The 23,640-nt window shown below is 40.0% G+C and overlaps 4 protein-coding genes across 5 annotated transcripts; 3 read left to right on the forward strand and 1 right to left on the reverse strand.

Annotated features, from left to right (window-relative positions):
* Positions 1 to 290: 290 nt before the first annotated feature.
* LOC5521511 (dynein regulatory complex protein 10) lies at positions 291 to 6,916 on the forward strand. Its single transcript, XM_032366643.2, has 6 exons — positions 291 to 696; positions 1,075 to 1,324; positions 1,877 to 2,094; positions 5,494 to 5,727; positions 6,125 to 6,196; positions 6,502 to 6,916. The coding sequence occupies exons 1-6, from the start codon at positions 382 to 384 to the stop codon at positions 6,772 to 6,774; spliced, it is 1,362 nt and encodes a 453-aa protein (XP_032222534.1). The 5' UTR covers positions 291 to 381; the 3' UTR covers positions 6,775 to 6,916.
* A 377-nt stretch (positions 6,917 to 7,293) lies between these two features.
* Positions 7,294 to 9,120, forward strand: LOC5521512. 2 transcript variants are annotated; one of them, XM_048728998.1, is made up of 3 exons: positions 7,294 to 7,452; positions 7,774 to 8,108; positions 8,205 to 9,120. In XM_048728998.1, the coding sequence occupies exons 2-3, from the start codon at positions 7,862 to 7,864 to the stop codon at positions 8,948 to 8,950; spliced, it is 993 nt and encodes a 330-aa protein (XP_048584955.1). In that variant the 5' UTR covers positions 7,294 to 7,452; positions 7,774 to 7,861; the 3' UTR covers positions 8,951 to 9,120. The 2 variants fall into 2 exon arrangements, with proteins under 2 accessions (XP_048584955.1, XP_001641185.2); XM_001641135.3 differs by having other exon boundaries at positions 7,295 to 7,452; positions 7,774 to 9,120.
* On the reverse strand, positions 9,006 to 14,711 carry LOC5521513 (rab9 effector protein with kelch motifs). Its single transcript, XM_032366644.2, has 7 exons — positions 14,401 to 14,711; positions 13,127 to 13,279; positions 12,617 to 12,775; positions 12,000 to 12,149; positions 10,440 to 10,592; positions 10,179 to 10,274; positions 9,006 to 9,787 (listed from the first exon to the last, which is right to left on the reverse strand). The coding sequence occupies exons 1-7, from the start codon at positions 14,618 to 14,620 to the stop codon at positions 9,663 to 9,665; spliced, it is 1,056 nt and encodes a 351-aa protein (XP_032222535.2). The 5' UTR covers positions 14,621 to 14,711; the 3' UTR covers positions 9,006 to 9,662.
* A 208-nt stretch (positions 14,712 to 14,919) lies between these two features.
* On the forward strand, positions 14,920 to 23,607 carry LOC5521397 (E3 ubiquitin-protein ligase TM129). The gene is made up of 4 exons (XM_032366645.2): positions 14,920 to 15,165; positions 15,516 to 15,666; positions 16,590 to 17,064; positions 18,092 to 23,607. The coding sequence occupies exons 1-4, from the start codon at positions 14,955 to 14,957 to the stop codon at positions 18,344 to 18,346; spliced, it is 1,092 nt and encodes a 363-aa protein (XP_032222536.2). The 5' UTR covers positions 14,920 to 14,954; the 3' UTR covers positions 18,347 to 23,607.
* Positions 23,608 to 23,640: the final 33 nt, after the last annotated feature.

Here is a 23,640-nt window from a genome sequence, read left to right on the forward strand (position 1 = left end):
TTTCTTTTACTCGTGATTCCCGAATGAGAATGATAATAGAAAAGCGCGCGTTCGTGTATCCCGCGTTCCCATTCCGGAATGGAGTAGAGGCCATTCCACCCATTCTGCTACCTGTAGCAGAATGGCTCGAATGTCATTCTGAACATTCTCTACCAACCATTCCTATTCCAGAGTGATAGGAAAAAACGCGCCCCAAGTCTTCTTAGGAGCGCGCAGGCAAAAGACTGAAAAGGCACGCGCATTGTGACGCAGGCAACACGTTATACTAAGTATCTATGACATCACTAATTGACAAGAACTACGCTAAATCATTGTATTAAACAGCGAAACGTAGTCTCGTTATCTTACATTTCAAAGATTGGCAGCAGTTGCAAAGATAAAATGGCGCCTGTGGAAAGTCCACCGGGGGGCTCCACATCAGATACATGGATACGTCAAGTTAAGGCGTCTCCCTCAAGCAACCTGCCTAAAGGCTTCGCTCCTGACCCCTGCAGGATCTTGGAGCCCAACAAGAAGAACCTACACATGCTTGAGTCTCAGCGAATCATGGCCGTGCTTGAGGACACTATACTGAGGCTAGAGCTAGCTACCATTCTAGGTCACGTGATGAGAGAAAGAGAGCGTTTTGGAGTTGTCCTGGGTACGGACCTAGTGGAGTTGTTGGATTACCATGCATCGCGTATGGAGAGATATGAGGTAAAGTGTGCGTGATTATAAAGATGGAATACTTTTGAAGGCTTTAACTTTATACATCCTATCTTGATACTGCTCAAAATGTATTACTAACTAATAATGATTTATTTTTTAATGGGAGCACATATTTGAGCAAATAATGCAAATATAAATTCCTATTATGAGTATATAAACAAGTACACTTTACACAACCAGCCCACTTACTGATGACAAGATGATTATGTGCCTCCGAATAAAGACTAGTGTTGTCAATAAACCACGAAAAAACTGCCCACGCGACACAATCACCACTATCCCACTCACTGGTAATAACTTTTCATACATATCTATGTGCCTCCCAAATCTATAACTATCTCAAGACTAGCGCCCAATGTCTTTCAGCACAACTTGCGTGAGCTGGAACTAGAGGAAAGAGAGATGTCCAGTGTGCCAGTAATTGTCACGTCATCTTCTGATTCGGAGCGTGATAGCCATGAATCCCCAGTCTCCCCTCCCCTCCTGAACCAACCCACGCCCCGCTGGCACAAGCTTAAGCAGGACACCATCATATCAGAACAAGGACTGAAATTCTCTCTCATGGACATACTCAGGCACTTCAAGAAGAATCCTAAAGCCGTAGAAGTCATACTAGGTACGAACTGCGCAAGTATATTTGTGATGCTAGTCAAGGTGGCCTGACCAGAGAGCTTGAGTTTAGTATCTTAGTGCAAACGTTGCACCGAGTTGGCTTATGCCATCTTGCTTTGTTTCGTCGCAAGCAAGCTGTGAATAGAAAGGGGAGAGAGGAGTGAAAGTAATATGCTCCCCTTACCTTTATTTCAGCCTGATACGCCTTGTTGAACAAGATGGCGACTATGACTCTAATGTATTGAAAACCGTATGTCAGGAGAGCATGAATTAAGAAAACCTTTTTAATTTTCTTTTTTAAAAACAACAACAAAAGCATGAGGTTCGATTCCCAAATATATTTTTATCATAGAAGTTTTCCAGAGACAAAATTAGCTAATCCCCAGCTATTAGAAATGATTACTAATAAATACCACCCCCTCACCCACACCCACTAATGATGATATATTATGATGTTGATTCTTATGGGATATCTAGAGGTGCGGTATCTTTTTGTCGCGTGATAGCACGTCGATAGCACCGTCACGTGATGTCACTGATATAACACGTCATACAGGTAGCAAACACAAAACAGACCCAGTCCACCAGGAACTGCTCCAGTTTATGACACAACTCAGCATGGTCATGAAAGAGAGACTGCTGACGACACCGACTGAAGAATTTGACCGTAAGGGGTACATCGTGGATATCCTGACGCGGGAAAGAAAGACGAACGCTGCAAAGGGGAGACTACAGGCTCGCTGTCGAGAAGCCGTACGAGATAAAGAGCACGAGGTTAGCGTCAAGCATAACAAGCAAGCATAACTTGATTACTATAACGACGTTCGTAACGCGAGGGATCTTAACTGATGACTATAACGTGAACATCCTAATGCGGTATCTTCCACGTAAAGACTATATCTTTACTCTCGTAACGTGATGGTTTTAACGAGATGCCTTTAACGTGGAGATGCTAACGTGGGGTGCACCGACGTGATGAAGTAGAATGATTATAGAGCGCTAGAAAAGATAGATATTACAGAGGCTGATGACACTGATGAAGAGCCAGGAGCCTCGAAACGTCTGTAATATCCATCCTTTTAGCGCTCTTTACAAATCTATAATCTTGCTACTTCGTCTATTACCAATCACTACCAACCATCAACACCTCGTTGCATTTTTTTCGACGTGATGACCCTAACGTTATGACCTTAACGTGAAGATTATAACGTGATGACCCTAACGTGATGACTATAACGTGATGACCCTAACGTGATGACTATAACGTGATGACCCTAACGTGATGATTGTAACGTGATTAGCCTAACGTGATGACTGTAACGTGATAACATTAACGCGATGATTATAACGTGATTACTATAACGTGATGACTCTAACGTGATAACTATAACGTGATGACTATAACGTGATAACACTAACGTGATGACGGTAACGTGATAACAATAACGTGATGACTATAACGTGATGGCCCTAACGTGATGATTATAACGTGATGACCCTAACGTGATGACCCTAACGTGATGACCCTAACGTGATGACCTTAACGTGAAGATTATAACGTGATGACCCTAACGTGATGACCCTAACGTGATGACCTTAACGTGAATATTATAACGTGATGACTGTAACGTGATAAAATTAACGTGATGATTATAAGGTGGTGACCCTAACGTGATGATTATAACGTGATGACCCTAACGTGATGACCCTAACGTGATGACCTTAACGTGATGACCCTAACGTGATGACCTGAACGTGAAGATTATAACGTGATGACCCTAACGTGATGACCCTAACGTGATGACCTTAACGTGAATATTATAACGTGATGACTGTAACGTGATAAAATTAACGTGATGATTATAAGGTGATGACCCTAACGTGATGATTATAACGTGATGACCCTAACGTGATGACCTTAACGTGATGACCCTAACGTGATAACATTAACGTGATGATTATAAGGTGATGACCCTAACGTGATGACTATAACGTGATGACCCTAACGTGATGACTATAACGTGATGACCCTAACGTGATGATTGTAACGTGATTAGCCTAACGTGATGACTGTAACGTGATAACATTAACGCGATGATTATAACGTGATTACTATAACGTGATGACCCTAACGTGATAACTATAACGTGATGACTATAACGTGATAACACTAACGTGATGACGGTAACGTGATAACAATAACGTGATGACTATAACGTGATGGCCCTAACGTAATGACCCCAAGGTGATGCATATAACGCGATGACCCTAACGTGATTATTGTAACGTGATGACCCTTACGTGATTAATATAACGTGATAACATAACGTGATTACCCAAACGTAATGATTGTAACGTAATTAGCCTAACGTGATGACTGTAACGTCATAACATTAACGCGATGATTATAACGTGATGACCCTTACGTGATGACTGTAACGTCATGACCCTAACGTGATGATTGTAACGTGATGACCCTAACGTGATGACTGTAACTTGATAACATAACGTGATTACCCAAACGTAATGATTGTAACGTAATTAGCCTAACGTGATGACTGTAACGTCATAACATTAACGCGATGATTATAACGTGATGACTCTTACGTGATGACTGTAACGTCATGACCCTAACGTGATGATTGTAACGTGATGACTGTAACGTGATAACATTAACATGGTGATTATAAAGTGATGACCCTTACGTGATGACTATAATGTGATGACCCTAACGTGATGACTATAACGTCATGAGCCTAACGTGATGACCTTAACGTGAAAATTATAACGTGATGACTGTAACGTGATAACATTAACGTGATGATTATAACGTGATAACCCTAACGTGATGACTATAACGTGATGACCCTAACGTGATGACTATAACGTGATGACCCTAACGTGATGACTGTAACGTGATAACATTAACATGGTGATTATAAAGTGATGACCCTAACGTGATGACTATAACGTGATGAATATAACGTGATAACATTAACATGGTGATTATAAAGTGATGACCCTAACGTGATGACTATAACGTGATGACCCTAACGTGATGATTGTAACGTGATTAGCCTAACGTGATGACTGTAACGTGATAACATTAACGCGATGATTATAACGTGATGACCCTTACGTGATGACCCAAACGTGATGAATATAACGTGATAACATAACGTGATGACTGTAACGTGATTACCCAAACGTAATGATTGTAACGTAATTAGCCTAACGTGATGACTGTAACGTGATGACCCTAACGTGATAACATTAACGCGATGATTATAACGTGATGACCCTTACGTGATGACCCAAACGTGATGAATATAACGTGATAACACTAACGTGATGACTGTAACGTGATTACCCAAACGTGATGATTGTAACGTGATGACCCTAACGCAATGATTGTAACGTGATGACCCTAACGTGATGATTGTAACGTGATGACCCTAACGTGATGATTGTAACGGGATGACCCTAACGTGATGATTGTAACGGGATGACCCTAACGTGATGACCCTAACGTGATGATTGTAACGGGATGACCCTAACGTGATGACTGTAACGTGATCACCCAAACATAATGATTGTAACGTGATGACCCTAACGTGATGATTGTAACGGGATGACCCTAACGTGATGATTGTAACGGGATGACCCTAACGTGATGATTGTAACGTGATGACTGTAACGTGATAACACTAACGTAATGATTGTAACGTGATGACCCTAACGTGATGATTGTAACGGGATGACCCTAACGTAATGATTGTAACGTGATGACCCTAACGTGATGATTGTAACGGGATGACCCTAACGTAATGATTGTAACGTGATGACCCTAACGTGATGATTGTAACGGGATGACCCTAACGTAATGATTGTAACGTGCTGACCCTAACGTGGTGATTGTAACGTGATGACCCTAACGTAATGATTGTAACGTGCTGACCCTAACGTGGTGATTGTAACGTGATGACCCTAACGTGATGATTATAACGTGATGATTGTAACGTGATGATCCTAACGTGATGGCTGAAACGGGATGATCCTAAAGTAACCGTGACACAGTGACCCTAACTTGAACACCGTACTAGGATCGTAGCAGGGAACGATAGCAATTTACGTGATTTTAAACGTGTAACACTAGCGTCCCTTCGCTGGCAGGTGTCAAAGCGCAACACTATCATCGCACAGTTAAAGAGCGAGCTGTCCATGATCAACAATGTGACCCATGAAGCGCAAAGAAAGACTCTATCAGACGCCGCCAAACAGTGTTCCACTGAGATTAAGACTTCGGAGAACAAAAAAATGACCATTCGAGAAGACATGATCACAAAGAGAAAACACGTGCGCGACCGGCGGCGTGAACACAGGGAGGAGGAGACCGTGCTTAGAAAGGTACCGTGTGATTAAGAAGGAACCGAGTGCTTGGAAAGGTACTGAGGGGAAGGGCATAACGGAAAAGATGCATTTATATAGGGAGGTATATTTACAAAGAAAGGTTCTAAGGGGAAGGGCATAGAGGGAAAGATGTTTATGTAGGAAGATATATTTAACAAGAAAGGTTCTGAGGGGAAGGACACAAAGGGCCAGATGTTTATATAGGGAGACATGTTTACGAAAAAAATCCTGGTATAGAAAAAAGGCAAACAGATTGGTTATGTTTTCACTTGTACACGAGGTGCTGATAAGACACGTGACATGATAGTGAGATAGAGGTAATAATCTCATGATGACATCCTGTGAACATTATCCATTCTAAGAACCACGAAAACTTTGAACTTTGCTTTCCTAGCGAGCGTTTAAAATTGGCACCGAAGTTTACAATTGGATTCAGAAGTACGACGCAGATATGGGAGCGAAGCAGGCAAGTAGACAAGAACTTTTAGCTGGGCCCAAACTATTAACAACATTTTTCTAGCCGTATTTTTTCTTAGAAAGATCTCTTACATTGCCCCTTTCTATTTTTCTTTAATCACATTTTTCCCCTCACTTTTTTTCTTATTTCATCCACCTTCATAGTTTGAGCTAAGGGGGTGGATTTCCACCCAATTCACCCCTCCTGTATCCACCCCTGTATATATATCAGCCCTAATAAAGTTATAGATTAATAGAAACTTGTCTCAAGGCTGCAATTCCAAATAAAGTTTTCCCAACATTCCTATTTTCTAGGACGAGTTGGATAAAGTCGCCAAACTCTACGAAGAGGAAAAACAAGACTTGCGCGAGATGGAACAAGAGTTCCAGAACATGGAAGCTAAGTATAATGCTATCCTGGAAGAGCGCCGCTTGGCCGCCGAGGCGGAGAAAAAGCGTCAACAGGAGTTGGTACAGCGGAATTACGCGGCCGTCCGCATCCAGGCGGTTTGGCGGGGTTTCCGTGTCCGCAAGGCGCTGAAAGGAGGGAAGAAAGGCGCGAAAAAAGCAAAAAAGGGAAAGAAATAGTGTGTTAAACCGTTCATTTGGATTGTGAATGTTTTAGTTTGTGAAAATGTTTATTTTCAGTTCTTGCTTATGTTTGTTTTATTTCAAAGCAATATTTTAACCAAATCATTCGCTCTTAAAATAAAGGCCGTGTTGGAGGCGAGCTGTTTTTGCTAGGGTCTAAACGGTTGCCTTAATGGCGTACACCTAAAGGGACACAAACATAAATGATGCGTTATATGGCAGTATATAACTATATGACATTACATACAAAGCACGCGTGAGGCGCGCATATCGACTATTACATTGATAGTTGACATCATCAAAGATGTCACATTAGTTTTCGACAAAGTTTGTTTAAATAGTCGGTGGGGTATAGCTCCTTTATCCCCTCCCCTCCGCGGATATGCAAATAAATTCAAACAAGAGCATACACCTACGGATAAACAACGAGCTTGAAAGAAGCTCAAAGATATGGGAAAGCAACTGAGGAATATCAATTTTCAATTTTTGCAACCACACGATGATCATATAAACAGATTAATATCAACGTGTGTTTGGGCCATGACAATCTGAACACAGCGGTCACCAGGCGTCCACGTCAATTAACCTCAGGTGTTCAGCGGGTTGCCTCACGGTGCCAAGTTCCGACAATATTTAGGGCATTTCCTTCTTGACGAAAAAATCACGAACTTTAAGGTAAGAAACCATTATTTATCTCACAAGCCGGAGTAATTTGTAGATTAACACTACATTTCAGGTTATTTTCCTTCTTCCTTTTCTTCCCTTCTCCTAGTAAAAAAAATATCAATAAAAATTTTAATGTGCTGTAGAACATAAAACAACAGCGTGAAGAGGGGTATAGCTTCCAGTTAAACAAAGATCAGATAGTTTAATAGAAGATTAGTAGAACCGTGTATATGATTGACAGATGCCAAATCTCGGTTCAGTCACGATTGCGGTGCTTTTAAAATTAGGTTTCAAAACTTTTAATCCCATTTCCTGCCATCAATTTTCCAGATGTTTCACGGGCTTCTCATTTACGCATGCGCGCTTTGGATGACTACTGGTAAAGTGTACGCGGGCGGCAACTGGGTAACCCTCTGTGATGACAAGCCGATTGATGACAGAAGAGGCAGTCTCACTTACGACTTTGCAGATAATGACCACGGTATCATCAATATTGACCAAGGAGACTGCAAGTCCTCTTGCAAATACCGCTGTACTGACGTGTGGGAGGGATGTAAGGCGTACGATTACAAGCCCAGAGAGGCTATGTGTTATTGCTTCGGGTACACGCACCACGTGGAGTTACACAGTGATCCTGGCTTCTATCACGTGCGCTGCTGGCCTAGGAAACGTACAGGGATTCCGGGGAATAGCCAATGAAATAACAGTAAAGCTTAGCCCACGTGGAACTCTACCTTATGTCACGTGCGCTGCTGGCCTAGGAAACGTACAGGGATTCCGGGGAATAGCCAATGAAATAACAGTAAAGCTTAGCCCACGTGGAACTCTACCTTATGTCACGTGCGCTGCTGGCCTAGGAAACGTACAGGGATTCCGGGGAATAGCCAATGAAATAACAGTAAAGCTTAGCCCACGTGGAACTCTACCTTATGTCACGTGCGCTGCTGGCCTAGGAAACGTACAGGGATTCCGGGGAATAGCCAATGAAATAACAGTAAAGCTTAGCCCACGTGGAACTCTACCTTATGTCACGTGCGCTGCTGGCCTAGGAAACGTACAGGGATTCCGGGGAATAGCCAATGAAATAACAGTAAAGCTTAGCCCACGTGGAACTCTACCTTATGTCACGTGCGCTGCTGGCCTAGGAAACGTACAGGGATTCCGGGGAATAGCCAATGAAATAACAGTAAAGCTTAGCCCACGTGGAACTCTACCTTATGTCACGTGCGCTGCTGGCCTAGGAAACGTACAGGGATTCCGGGGAATAGCCAATGAAATAACAGTAAAGCTTAGCCCACGTGGAACTCTACCTTATGTCACGTGCGCTGCTGGCCTAGGAAACGTACAGGGATTCCGGGGAATAGCCAATGAAATATCAGTAAATTTTAGCCCACGTGGAACTCTACCTTATGTCACGTGCGCTGTTGGCCTAGGAAACGTACAGGGATTCAAGGGAATAGCCAATGAAATATCAGTAAATTTTAGCCCACGTGCAACTCTACCTTAATGTCACGTGCGCTGTTGGCCTAGTAAACGTGCAGGGATTCAAGGGTATAGCCAAAGAAATATAATAAATGTTTAATTCACGTGGAGATCCAGCTTCTATCACGTTCGCTGTTGGCCTAAGAAACATTCAGGGATTCCAGGGCATAGCCAATAAAATATTCGAAAAGAAAAGTTCTTTTGTCTAATTTTGGGGAATGCTGACACTGTTTATCACGTAGAAATCTAACCTCAATTTTTCTACGTTTTTCAACATTTTCGAATATCTTTGGTCACGCTCGATTTTACAACAAATTTCAACCTCTAAGATTGTACAGAGTAAGTCAAAGACGAAGCAGCCATTGAAGATATTGCTTGGGTCTCCATTGTACCGTATACGAACACAAGCTCTTGATTAAGGTGAAAATAAGCAGTCATTGAAAATGTTATCTTGGGTGCTCATCCCTCCGCCGTGCCGTAGAAGACCTCGAAATATTGAGGAGAACAATACAGAAACATTAAGAAAATATTTAGGGGGCACGGCCACGCCGCTACTGATCATTTCCTTATAATTTTTTGAAAATATTGGGGGGTGGGCACGTGCACCCAGGGCCCCATCCCCTTCTATCGCCCTGCATCGAATACGAACACGAGCCCTCGATCAAGGATAAGAGAAGCAGTCATTGACAATATCGCTTGGGGGTCCATCCCACCGGTGTTCGTACACCGGCTCTTAATTAAGGTGAAAAGAAGAAGCAGTCATTAAAAATATTGCCTTGTGTATCCATCCCTCCGAATACGAACAGAAGCTGTGATGGCGGACTCTCGTTGTTCTCGCTGGGCGTGGAACTTGGTGCTTCCTCTGTGATTGGAAAGGGGGCTTTTAAAATAAGCAGCGCCAGACACGAGCACCGACACGGTAATTGGCTTCGCTCTGGCACAACCTCTTTTTGTCATAACTTGTTTTCGCAAAGCATATTAAATAAAAAAAAACACATAAATACAATTAAATTTGAAACAATCACCACCCTGAAAATATTAGCATCTGAGTATCAAAGTTTATCAAAGGATCCCCAAGTATTTTAAAAAGAGGTGCCCCCTTGAAAAACCCTGGATCCGCCCCCAAGTGATCGTACATGTTGGGTAGGTGTAAAGAGTGGTCTTCTTATACCTATTATATTCTCGAAAGCCTGATCATAATTATGGAATTACTCAAGTCAAAGTGTAGGTTAATCATTGAAGTCTTTTCATACCTGTTATTTTGGGTAGCAAGATCGTACACATTGCATGATCTAGTCGGGGGTTAGGTGGAAGCCCATCACTTCGAATTCTACTCCATTTACAAGTTTCTAGAGCAAAAACAAAAACATAAACAACAAAACATGTTGAGCTAGAACAGGGACACAATTTGCTAGGGAGAAGATAGGTTCTTAGTAGCTAACATGGGGAACCAGAGGTATAGAACCACACTCAGCTTTAAGGTGTACACCACAATCCACTACATATTGTGTTACCTGTTTCTAAGACATAAAAGTCATCCAGTGCCATGCCTAAACCATTCATACCACCAAACAAGTAGAGCCGGTGGCCAATAGCAACAGCAGCATGAGCTGTGCGGGAAGGGGGTACATCTCCAGTGGGGTTTAGCTTAGTCCAACTGTTATTTTCTGTAAGGAAATATAATTGCCTTGTATTCAAAGAGGCAAAATAATTTTTAAATTGAGAGGGGTTTGACTGTCAAAGCCCAACCTAGGTGCTTTAGAGTATAACTATATGCCCCTTTGACTGATTTTCACCAAGACATGATGGCTGTGAAACAACCAGCTAAAATTTTCCTTTGAATTGCTTGGGGTTAGGGATGGAGGTTAAGGTTAGGGTTAGGGATTAGAGTAAGAAGCTGCTAGAGCTATCACACTCACAACCAAGACTTCTGGACGCAGAAGTTGGCAACTTTATAATTCAATGGCCAATGAATAAAGGCTGATCGCCTTATAGGTAATGGCTTAACAAGCACTATGATTTTTTTCTTAAATTTCAAGGTAATTAGAGAGCTGTTAGCAAGGTATGTAATTTGAGAGCTGTTAAAAAAACAAAGGAATAATTGTTCCACAGCTAGTCCTTTTGACACACAGTCCATGTACAGTGTATTACTTCTTGTTTTTTCAACTATACCTGCCAACCTTGAAAGCCAAAAAGCTGGGAGATTGTGTTTCAAAGACAAGAACTGTAAAGAAATTCTCGAAGAATTTTCCCGAGAGATTACAGTAAATGTATATGCTGGGAGTTGAAGGCTAAAAACTGGGAGTTGAAGGCTAAAAACCAGGGGCCGGTTTCACAAAGCCTGGATAAGTCTTATCCACCGGTTAAATCTTTATCCAGCGGATAAAAGTTATCTGAGTGGCGTGATTCGGTTGCACAAAGCCCGAATAAAAGTTATCCAGCAGTTAAAGTTATCTGGATAAAATCTTATCCACCGAATAAATGTGATGAAAAAACAAAATGTGGCGTCTTGCTTTCAAAATTTTTCGTCAGAATTTAGATTAACTTTAGACGCAGTGAAAGTTGAAACACATGCAAACGACGACTTTTACTGTTGGTAAATTTACAATGAACTACGAACTTACATGCAGCTTTGGCAGGATTGGAATAAAACTATATTGTCCGTTTTGTTGAGAAATGTGACTCCCAAAGACAGGAAGAAGCTAAACACTATCCCCTGTGATCATTCCATGATTTACATGCACTTTGCCTCGATAAACTGTTTGTTTTCTGGCACTTTCAGTAGCTTTTTCAACGATCGCCATTTTGTTTGAAGGAAAAACAGCGCGCGCTTTGCATATTTACCATGGAAACGGGAAGCCATTTAGTGGCAAATGATGGCTATTCAGCGGATAGTTATCCAGCGTTCTATCCACGCTTTGTGCAACGCTATTTTATCGGCCGGATAACTATCCGCTAGATAGGGATTTTATCCGGCGGTTAGCACCTATCCGGCGGATAACTTATCCAGGCTTTGTGCAAGCGGGCCCTGGATTCTCCCGCGAAAACCGGAAGAGTTGGCAGGTATGTCATACCTGTGTTAAACTGGAAAAGATCATCAAACATATCACTTCCTGCCATTCCGCCATGCAAAAATATGCTAGTTCCTATGGCAACCATGATGTGTCCATGGCGACAGCATGGTTGCTCACCACTGGTGGTAAGCTGTGACCAACTGTCTGTCTCTAAGAAAACAAACAAACAAATTAAATTAAGTCTGTTTCACCAAGCATGTGAATGAATAATTGAAGAAAAAATGGCTTTCAAGCCATTCAGCAGAGCTATAAATTTTTGTGTCCATACAAAATATTGGGCAAAATATAATGGGGTTGGTGAACTCAAACTCCTCCCCTGGCATCATCTTGTGTTACGACATTGCAATCTCTATCTTGTCACAGTAACAATTAAGCTATCATGAATGAAGAAGAATTTACACTTGATAGCCTTGGAGTGTTTGGGTACAAAAGGATGGGATGTCAAAAAATGTTTTCAAGAAGAAGAACGTCCATCTTTTCCCTTCCCTCTCCTCCAGCAAAGAGAGTGTTCCCTAAGGGGAGAAAGGGAAGAAATTTTAATGTGTCTTGTGTCAAAATCTTCCCTCCCCTCCCCCTCAGGTTATTTAATTAACACAAAACCCAAAAGAGCTTCAAACCTGCATTATACACATGCATTTGATTGTCGTCAACAGGGTCAGCCCCCTTGTGGCCTCCACCAAACACAAACAGCTTGTCCCCAACAGCAGCCATGCCATGACATGTACGAGGACTCGGGGTGGGGCCTGTTACTGATGGCCCGGAACACTCATATTTATCTAAATCAACAAACATCTTTGATTTGATTGTAATACTTGTATAAAACATTAACTGGGAACACAGCATCTACTGTGATACGGTTGAGAATAATTTAAAAAAGGAAGGGGTTATATAAAAAATATGAATCTATAGAGAGTAATGAGAAATTATCAAATGGGATAATGTATACAATTTAGAAAACTTAAAATAAAATGCTTAAGCTGTACACTGTGAACATAAAAGCAGGGAAAACAACAAACATTTGAAAAACCACTTGGCAGATAAAATTTCAACTGGGATCTGTAATAACTCCTTTTTTTATTCAAAAAAGGGAAAGCCTCCCAAAACAGCTAAGGTTAGCACTTTTGTACCTGTGTCAATAACCTGCACATCATTGAGATTCTGGTCCTGCTGAGCCCCACCAAACACCACAAACCTCTCAGGGTGAGACTTGGGAATAAATGCTGAGTGTTCATATCTGGCCAGCAACCCAGGACACTTTGGACTATCCCATTTGAAAGTCTCTATATAAACATAAAGTATCACACATTGTATTGCATTGCCTAAAGGCTTATGTAGTGTCAAACACTATAGGCGCCTACCTAAGATTGTGGGCAGGGGGGGTGCACATTCATGGGTTTTATATGGATAAAAATAGTATTTGAATATTCGTGAAAAAATGACCCACTTTTTGGTAGCTAAGGGGGGGGGGGGGGTTCGGGGGGTTGGAGTGCGCTAGAACCCTGCCCACCCCTCTTGGTATACTTAACTGCTTAATAAACACCACAATGAGAAAGTGGCTCAAATTATGAACAATGATAAAAGCACTGTTAGCAGACTCTTAGGAACAAACTAGTAGAAAAGTGTTTGGGGATGGGTGATTGTTTGTCTGCTCAAATTATTTTTTCGGAAGCTTCAGGCTTGCAGGAATTTTTTTTCTTAAGGAACAAAGCTTTGTGGGGGTAAGATTGGTCCTCTAAATTTTATCCTTGCGCTAATTTATTTGCTACTTAGGGAGTGTTGATTAATTACACTGAGGGAGGAGGGAAGATTTTTACTCAAAAACATCTTAAAATTTCAGAGCCCCCCCCTTATAGAACCCCAAAATTTTCTGTATCTTTCCCTTAGAGGACCTTTTTTTTCAGAGCCTCCCCTCCCTTTGGTGGTTAAAAATTTTCGTAGCCCCCCTCAATATCTTCCCTCCCCCCTCAGTGTATTTAATGAACACTCCTTTATCACTTTTCCACTGGTCTGTCCTTTACTTGGGATTATTCAAAAATAGTTGTTTGGGAACATTGTAGTGTGTGATGGGAAAGGTTGCATTCGGTCGGCTTTCAAATAAGAGCCAGCCAGTGTAACTGTTTATCTACTGTATGTTGTTGTGAAATGGATTTCAGGATTTTCAAGTGTCTTGATGACTTTTTTTTCATTTTAATACATATACCTAAAAGTATTCCAAAGAAACAGCAAAACTTGGTTGGCTTTCTGGATGGTTCCTTATGTTTATATTTATTAATATATCTTATAATGGGGTACAATCTGCAAGGTGTCAATGTCATATGACAATAGTTTTTATACATTTGCGCAAGAATAGGAGTTTCTTTGGTCTTTCTTCGACCAAAAATGAAATAAACCATATTCTTACCTAGATCAAGTATAAATAAATCTGCAAACGATCCGTCCGGGTTTGCGCCCCCTACAACCATGACTTGTCCAGCGCTCGAGTGTCCGTTGGACGCAGATATAGGCTTGTAAATGGCTGTGCTACCGACTCTCACACTAGGCCCCACACCCTCAGGTGATACGGCATACCACAAGTTATGTTTAGGGCTGTCGCCTCGATCTAGGATCGGATGTACTTCCATATCTGTCAGAATAATGCCGGAAGAATTTTAGCGTTTCCAATGTGGGAATGTAAACCTGTAGAAGTAAACTAAACTTCCGTAAACGTTAAGGTTGAGCCCGCGATATGCAAGTTTACATTTGTGGGTATCCTGTGCAATTATTCTATTTGTTGATATTTTACCCCCAATAATATATCAAGCTATAGAAAAACGTCTAAAAACTATTATTAAGAACGCATATATAATTATGCAAGAATCGACGTTAGCTTGATGTTTAATTATAAACAAATGTAAAGTGTAGAGTTATACATCAATCGTGGGTTTCCTGTGGACGGGCTATTTGTTCTGGTCCAAGATGGCGGCTCTCGCTTTCGAGTTGTATTTCACTCTCGCGTATGGACTTGTAGCGATGTGTTTTTTCGCCCCTCCAAAGGAGTTCGTCAGTGCAGGGCTCACTATACAGAACATTTTGTCTAGCTACCTGGGTAGCGAAGATATGGATTTCGTGGGATACCACCTTAGAAGAACTGCGTCAACCGTCTTGGTGCATTCATGTCTTCCACTTGGTGAGCTACTCAATACTAAATAGACACGTCACAAAACAACAATAAATATTCATTGCATTTTTAGATATTTAAAGTTGTTACAGTCTTTCAGGAATGGTAATTGCTGGTAAACAACCGAACCCTTAGTTTGGTCATACAACTGTATAAACAGAGTTCATTTTGTTCTGATAACTTCAAGACGAACACTCCTACAAAAAAAAAAAAAAAAAAAATGAATTACTTTTGACTAATAAGTGACATGCAATCCTAGATTTCCTGTTAACAAAAAAAATTCGGATAACTGAAAAAAGAGGTTTAAAGTAAGATGCATTCAATGAGAAAAATTGAATTGTTGTTATTTTCCCTTTTAGGCTATTATATTGGACTGGGGATGATATCAAAGAAGCTTAATATGTTTGAACCTGGCCGTGCTGATATCATGATTAACATGTGTTTGTTACTGTGTGTTGGTATTGCCGTGTACGGAGTGGCTTTAGTCAGATATTGGTCTTGGGACAGGTGGTAAGTAACACAACTGTGGGTAGGAAAAATTAATTATTTTTAATATTAGAAAGGATGTAGTAAATCTACAGCTTCGGTTTTTTATTGTTGACTACTGCACAGGTAGCCCAGTCGTTTTACCTCAAAGAACAGCCGATTCCAAGCTTCAAACAAGCTTCAAAACCATTGCCTGGGCTACCAGTGACTACTGTTCTGTCACAACTGGTATTGCACTATGGTCAACATAAATGGCAAAATCACAGTTCTGGAACTTTAGAGACATGAGACATTTTCTAAAGCCAGATTTAGATCAATCTCACAGCCATCAATTTTTGGTAACTCATAAAGCCATTTTAGAATTTTGCATCCAGGGTGCATCAAGGGGTAGGCCTAGGGGCCCCCCCTATTTTCGGATATTTGGCTTAAAAATAACAACAAAATACAAGGAAATCCACGGAAGAACAATGAATCCGCCCCCCTTTCTTGAAACCCTTACTTTGCCCCTCCCTTTGAAACTCCTGGACTCCCCTGGTATCCTCTCCATGTTTAATTGTTTCTTATTTAAAGCCTTCATTTATTACTTCTTTATTATTGAGTCAAGCTTCCCAGATACAATCAGCGACAAAACTGTTGAAAATTTTAGCGCCTCAGATGCAGTTTCAGATGGAAATCTTAATCACGTAGCATAGTGACTTTGATATCCTCCCCTCCCAACCCCCTCTCCCCCAAATCAATGTTGGATTCTCTTACTGACAACCCTAGACAGCAACTTTGAATGGGGGGGAGGGGGATGTGAGTAATAAAAAGTTCCCATATTGTAAATTATTTGAGTTAGACTACTTTTTAGATGTCATTTCCAACAGGTTCTGTCACTGATTGTAGGTGCCTTGTCAAATTGGACAAGAAGACAAATATATAAAATACTATTTTTTGTTTAACTGCAGGTCACACCATCCCCTGTGTAAAGTTCTAGCAAGTCATGGGGGGCCTTGGAGGGCAGTAGCATCTTCAATAAACATCGAGTTCCGTAGAATCACCAAATTCACTTCCATTATTGGGGCAACCAAATTGTTCATCACAGACTCATGGATAGTCAAATGCACAGCTTATAAAGTACATGTCGCACACAAGCCTGATGTACACCTGTCAATCATAGCCTCTGAAGACCATGATATTTCACCTGAGAACTCAGTGTCTCTTCAGTTTTTGAACATTCTAGTTGAGAGCATCAATCCTACCGTTGAGCCTTTTGTGATCAGATTGTTGTCAACAGATTACGGCGATCTGAAAGACAGGCTGCAAGCACCTATCAGGAATGCAAGGAATGTCATCATTCACCAGTCACTAAGTGATCGCTTCCTGGATGCATTCAGGAGTCTTGTGGAGCAGAATGAGAGATTCCACTTGGGGGATGCTGAGGTGAGATAATGTACCTCAATGATTCAAATAAGCACCCAATGTGCTTATATATATATATATATATATTTTTTTTTTTGGGGGGGGGGGGTCTTAGGGGGGCGCTTATTAGAGAGGGGGCACCAGGGCGGATCCAGGATTTCAAAATGGGGGGTGGATGGTGGCCGGATAGACGGCTTACAACTGATCCAGTGGTTCTTTCTAGGTCACTCATAGATCTTAACATACTTCACGCTGAATTGGATTTGTCTTCAAACATCCATCCAATCCACCCCACCCCCTGTATCCGCCCCTTGGCGCTTTGAAGGAAAACACCAGTTTTTCAATTGATTGAAAACAAAATCTTATTTGGGATAAACTGAAACAACAGTTAAAATGTTGCTAGATTTAATATGGTACATTTGTGGAAGGTATAAATAGATTTTAACCATTCAAGTGATGCTTTTGTTGATATCTTTTTATGGGAATAGAGGGGGGACGCTTATTGGAGAGGGAGTGCTTTCTTCCTCTCCGAGGTCGAGGAAGCCCTTATTTGAATTTTTATGGGATATTATTTCTTACAGAAGGAGGTCATGACTGAGTTCTTGAAGACAGTGGTTATATGTGTTCTGATGCTATCGTTTTTGTGTGGTCACTTGCATTAATAGAAGTTGTACTGTAGGCATGCTTTGTTGGGATATAACTCACAATACCACTTGTCAACCTAAACTTTGTTTGAAGAAGACTGATTACTGTTACATACCAAATGCAACCATTCCTATGATGCTATCTATGTAGCCACCCAATGGATTGTAGCTACAGTTTGCTATTTATTATTATTGTACTGTAGCCATGTGACCATTCATTAGATTTTCCATGCAGCTATTCATCAGACTGTACCCTTTCATTAGATTGTAGCTTTACAACCATAGATTACTGTTAATTTTAGGCATTTATTCTATTAATGATAATAAAGATTGGGTTAACCCATTGTCTGTGATCCATTCCATTCCATCACTATTCCATCACTAAACATTCTATTGTTTTACAGGAACCAGAGCCTTGTATTGGCTGCATGCAGCAGCAAGCTGATATCAAGCTCCACAAGCTTTGTGATGATGAGGGGTCATCAGGTGACTGTGTTTCGTGCTACTGTAGGCCAATGTGGTGTCTGGACTGCATGGGGAAATGGTTTGCGAGTCGCCAAGACCAGCAAAAGCCAGAAACCTGGCTGTCCAGTACATGTCCCTGCCCAACATGCCGATCGGTCTTCTGTATGCTGGATGTGTGTAAAATTGACAGATAACTAAAGTTCGGTCCTCTGTTTGCTTGATGTGTGTAAAATTGACAGATAACGACAGTTCGGTCTTCTGTATGCTTGATGTGTGTGAAATTGACAGATAACCAAAGTTCGGTCTTCTGTATGCTGGATGTGTGTAAAATTGACAGATAACTAAAGTTCTGTCTTCTGTATGCTGGATGTGTGTAAAATTGACAGATAACTAAAGTTCGGTCTTCTGTATGCTTGATGTGTGTAAAATTGACAGATAACTAAAGTTCGGTCTTCTGTATGCTGGATGTGTGTAAAATTGACAGATAACTAAAGTTCTGTCTTCTGTATGCTGGATGTGTGTAAAATTGACAGATAACTAAAGTTCGGTCTTCTGTTTGCTTGATGTGTGTAAAATTGACAGATAACTAAAGTTCGATCTTCTGTATGCTTGATGTGTGTAAAATTGACAGATAAATAAATTTCGGTCTTCTGTATGCTGGATGTGTGTAAAATTGACAGATAACTAAAGTTCGGTCTTCTGTATGCTTGATGTGTGTAAAATTGACAGATAACCAAAGTTCGGTCTTCTGTATGCTTGATGTGTGTAAAATTGACAGATAACTAAAGTTCGGTCTTCTGTATGCTTGATGTGTGTAAAATTGACAGATAACAAAAGTTTGGTCTTCTGTATGCTTGATGTGTGTAAAATTGACAGATAACTAAAGTTCGGTCTTCTGTATGCTGGATGTGTGTAAAATTGACAGATAACTAAAGTTCGGTCTTCTGTATGCTTGATGTGTGTAAAATTGACAGATAACAAAAGTTGGTCTTCTGTATGCTGGATGTGTGTAAAATTGACAGATAACTAAAGTTCGGTCTTCTGTATGCTGGATGTGTGTAAAATTGACAGGTAACTAAAGTTCGGTCTTCTGTATGCTGGATGTGTGTAAAATTGACAGATAACTAAAGTTCGGTCTTCTGTATGCTTGATGTGTGTAAAATTGACAGATAACAAAAGTTTGGTCTTCTGTATGCTGGATGTGTGTAAAATTGACAGATAACTAAAGTTCGGTCTTCTGTATGCTGGATGTGTGTAAAATTGACAGATAACTAAAGTTCGGTCTTCTGTATGCTTGATGTGTGTAAAATTGACAGATAACCAAAGTTCGGTCTTCTGTATGCTTGATGTGTGTAAAATTGACAGATAACCAAAGTTCGGTCTTCTGTATGCTTGATGTGTGTAAAATTGACAGATAACCAAAGTTCGGTCTTCTGTATGCTGGATGTGTGTAAAATTGACAGATAACTAAAGTTCTGTCTTCTGTATGCTGGATGTGTGTAAAATTGACAGATAACTAAAGTTCGGTCTTCTGTATGCTTGATGTGTGTAAAATTGACAGATAACTAAAGTTCGGTCTTCTGTATGCTGGATGTGTGTAAAATTGACAGATAACTAAAGTTCTGTCTTCTGTATGCTGGATGTGTGTAAAATTGACAGATAACTAAAGTTCGGTCTTCTGTTTGCTTGATGTGTGTAAAATTGACAGATAACTAAAGTTCGGTCTTCTGTATGCTTGATGTGTGTAAAATTGACAGATAAATAAATTTCGGTCTTCTGTATGCTGGATGTGTGTAAAATTGACAGATAACTAAAGTTCGGTCTTCTGTATGCTTGATGTGTGTAAAATTGACAGATAACCAAAGTTCGGTCTTCTGTATGCTTGATGTGTGTAAAATTGACAGATAACTAAAGTTCGGTCTTCTGTATGCTTGATGTGTGTAAAATTGACAGATAACAAAAGTTCGGTCTTCTGTTTGCTTGATGTGTGTAAAATTGACAGATAACTAAAGTTCGGTCTTCTGTATGCTTGATGTGTGTAAAATTGACAGATAAATAAATTTCGGTCTTCTGTATGCTGGATGTGTGTAAAATTGACAGATAACTAAAGTTCGGTCTTCTGTATGCTTGATGTGTGTAAAATTGACAGATAACCAAAGTTCGGTCTTCTGTATGCTTGATGTGTGTAAAATTGACAGATAACTAAAGTTCGGTCTTCTGTATGCTTGATGTGTGTAAAATTGACAGATAACAAAAGTTTGGTCTTCTGTATGCTTGATGTGTGTAAAATTGACAGATAACTAAAGTTCGGTCTTCTGTATGCTGGATGTGTGTAAAATTGACAGATAACTAAAGTTCGGTCTTCTGTATGCTTGATGTGTGTAAAATTGACAGATAACAAAAGTTGGTCTTCTGTATGCTGGATGTGTGTAAAATTGACAGATAACTAAAGTTCGGTCTTCTGTATGCTGGATGTGTGTAAAATTGACAGGTAACTAAAGTTCGGTCTTCTGTATGCTGGATGTGTGTAAAATTGACAGATAACTAAAGTTCGGTCTTCTGTATGCTTGATGTGTGTAAAATTGACAGATAACAAAAGTTTGGTCTTCTGTATGCTGGATGTGTGTAAAATTGACAGATAACTAAAGTTCGGTCTTCTGTATGCTGGATGTGTGTAAAATTGACAGATAACTAAAGTTCGGTCTTCTGTATGCTTGATGTGTGTAAAATTGACAGATAACCAAAGTTCGGTCTTCTGTATGCTTGATGTGTGTAAAATTGACAGATAACCAAAGTTCGGTCTTCTGTATGCTTGATGTGTGTAAAATTGACAGATAACCAAAGTTCGGTCTTCTGTATGCTGGATGTGTGTAAAATTGACAGATAACTAAAGTTCTGTCTTCTGTATGCTGGATGTGTGTAAAATTGACAGATAACTAAAGTTCGGTCCTCTGTTTGCTTGATGTGTGTAAAATTGACAGATAACGACAGTTCGGTCTTCTGTATGCTTGATGTGTGTAAAATTGACAGATAACCAAAGTTCGGTCTTCTGTATGCTGGATGTGTGTAAAATTGACAGATAACTAAAGTTCTGTCTTCTGTATGCTGGATGTGTGTAAAATTGACAGATAACTAAAGTTCGGTCTTCTGTATGCTTGATGTGTGTAAAATTGACAGATAACTAAAGTTCGGTCTTCTGTATGCTGGATGTGTGTAAAATTGACAGATAACTAAAGTTCTGTCTTCTGTATGCTGGATGTGTGTAAAATTGACAGATAACTAAAGTTCGGTCTTCTGTTTGCTTGATGTGTGTAAAATTGACAGATAACTAAAGTTCGGTCTTCTGTATGCTTGATGTGTGTAAAATTGACAGATAAATAAATTTCGGTCTTCTGTATGCTGGATGTGTGTAAAATTGACAGATAACTAAAGTTCGGTCTTCTGTATGCTTGATGTGTGTAAAATTGACAGATAACCAAAGTTCGGTCTTCTGTATGCTTGATGTGTGTAAAATTGACAGATAACTAAAGTTCGGTCTTCTGTATGCTTGATGTGTGTAAAATTGACAGATAACAAAAGTTTGGTCTTCTGTATGCTTGATGTGTGTAAAATTGACAGATAACTAAAGTTCGGTCTTCTGTATGCTGGATGTGTGTAAAATTGACAGATAACTAAAGTTCGGTCTTCTGTATGCTTGATGTGTGTAAAATTGACAGATAACCAAAGTTCGGTCTTCTGTATGCTTGATGTGTGTAAAATTGACAGATAACCAAAGTTCGGTCTTCTGTATGCTGGATGTGTGTAAAATTGACAGATAACTAAAGTTCTGTCTTCTGTATGCTGGATGTGTGTAAAATTGACAGATAACTAAAGTTCGGTCTTCTGTATGCTGGATGTGTGTAAAATTGACAGATAACTAAAGTTCGGTCTTCTGTATGCTGGATGTGTGTAAAATTGACAGATAACTAAAGTTCGGTCTTCTGTATGCTTGATGTGTGTAAAATTGACAGATAACTAAAGTTCGGTCTTCTGTTTGCTGGATGTGTGTAAAATTGACAGATAACTAAAGTTCGGTCCTCTGTTTGCTTGATGTGTGTAAAATTGACAGATAACAAAAGTTGGTCTTCTGTATGCTGGATGTGTGTAAAATTGACAGATAACTAAAGTTCGGTCTTCTGTATGCTGGATGTGTGTAAAATTGACAGATAACCAAAGTTCGGTCTTCTGTATGCTGGATGTGTGTAAAATTGACAGATAACTAAAGTTCGGTCTTCTGTTTGCTTGATGTGTGTAAAATTGACAGATAACTAAAGTTCTGTCTTCTGTATGCTGGATGTGTGTAAAATTGACAGATAACCAAAGTTCGGTCTTCTGTATGCTTGATGTGTGTAAAATTGACAGATAACCAAAGTTCGGTCTTCTGTATGCTTGATGTGTGTAAAATTGACAGATAACCAAAGTTCGGTCTTCTGTATGCTGGATGTGTGTAAAATTGACAGATAACCAAAGTTCTGTCTTCTGTATGCTGGATGTGTGTAAAATTGACAGATAACTAAAGTTCGGTCTTCTGTATGCTGGATGTGTGTAAAATTGACAGATAACCAAAGTTCGGTCTTCTGTATGCTGGATGTGTGTAAAATTGACAGATAACCAAAGTTCGGTCTTCTGTTTGCTTGATGTGTGTAAAATTGACAGATAACTAAAGTTCTGTCTTCTGTATGCTGGATGTGTGTAAAATTGACAGATAACCAAAGTTCGGTCTTCTGTATGCTTGATGTGTGTAAAATTGACAGATAACCAAAGTTCGGTCTTCTGTATGCTTGATGTGTGTAAAATTGACAGATAACCAAAGTTCGGTCTTCTGTATGCTGGATGTGTGTAAAATTGACAGATAACTAAAGTTCTGTCTTCTGTATGCTGGATGTGTGTAAAATTGACAGATAACTAAAGTTCGGTCTTCTGTATGCTTGATGTGTGTAAAATTGACAGATAACAAAAGTTTGGTCTTCTGTATGCTGGATGTGTGTAAAATTGACAGGTAACTAAAGTTCGGTCTTCTGTATGCTGGATGTGTGTAAAATTGACAGATAACTAAAGTTCGGTCTTCTGTATGCTGGATGTGTGTAAAATTGACAGATAACTAAAGTTCGGTCTTCTGTATGCTGGATGTGTGTAAAATTGACAGATAACTAAAGTCAAATTGAAATGTGTGAAATAGTCTATCTTCAGCTTTGGAGCAATTTTAGTAATTAGAGCAATTTTATCTATTTTACAGTAATATATAGATGCATAGAACTTGATAACCAAAACTTGGATTTGGATTCCAGATTTGGATTTAATCCAAGCTAGCATGGGGTTCACATGATCTTGGTTGCATTGTATTAAAGCAAGCATGGCAAGCAAACTAGTGTAGAAGAATTTTGTCAAATGGAGGAATTAAAGATATTTACGAAAATGGGACTCACACTTTGGCCCAAAAAGGATCAAC

This window comes from Nematostella vectensis, chromosome 6 (genome assembly GCF_932526225.1).
Source record: "Nematostella vectensis chromosome 6, jaNemVect1.1, whole genome shotgun sequence".
Lineage (NCBI taxonomy): Eukaryota > Metazoa > Cnidaria > Anthozoa > Actiniaria > Edwardsiidae > Nematostella > Nematostella vectensis.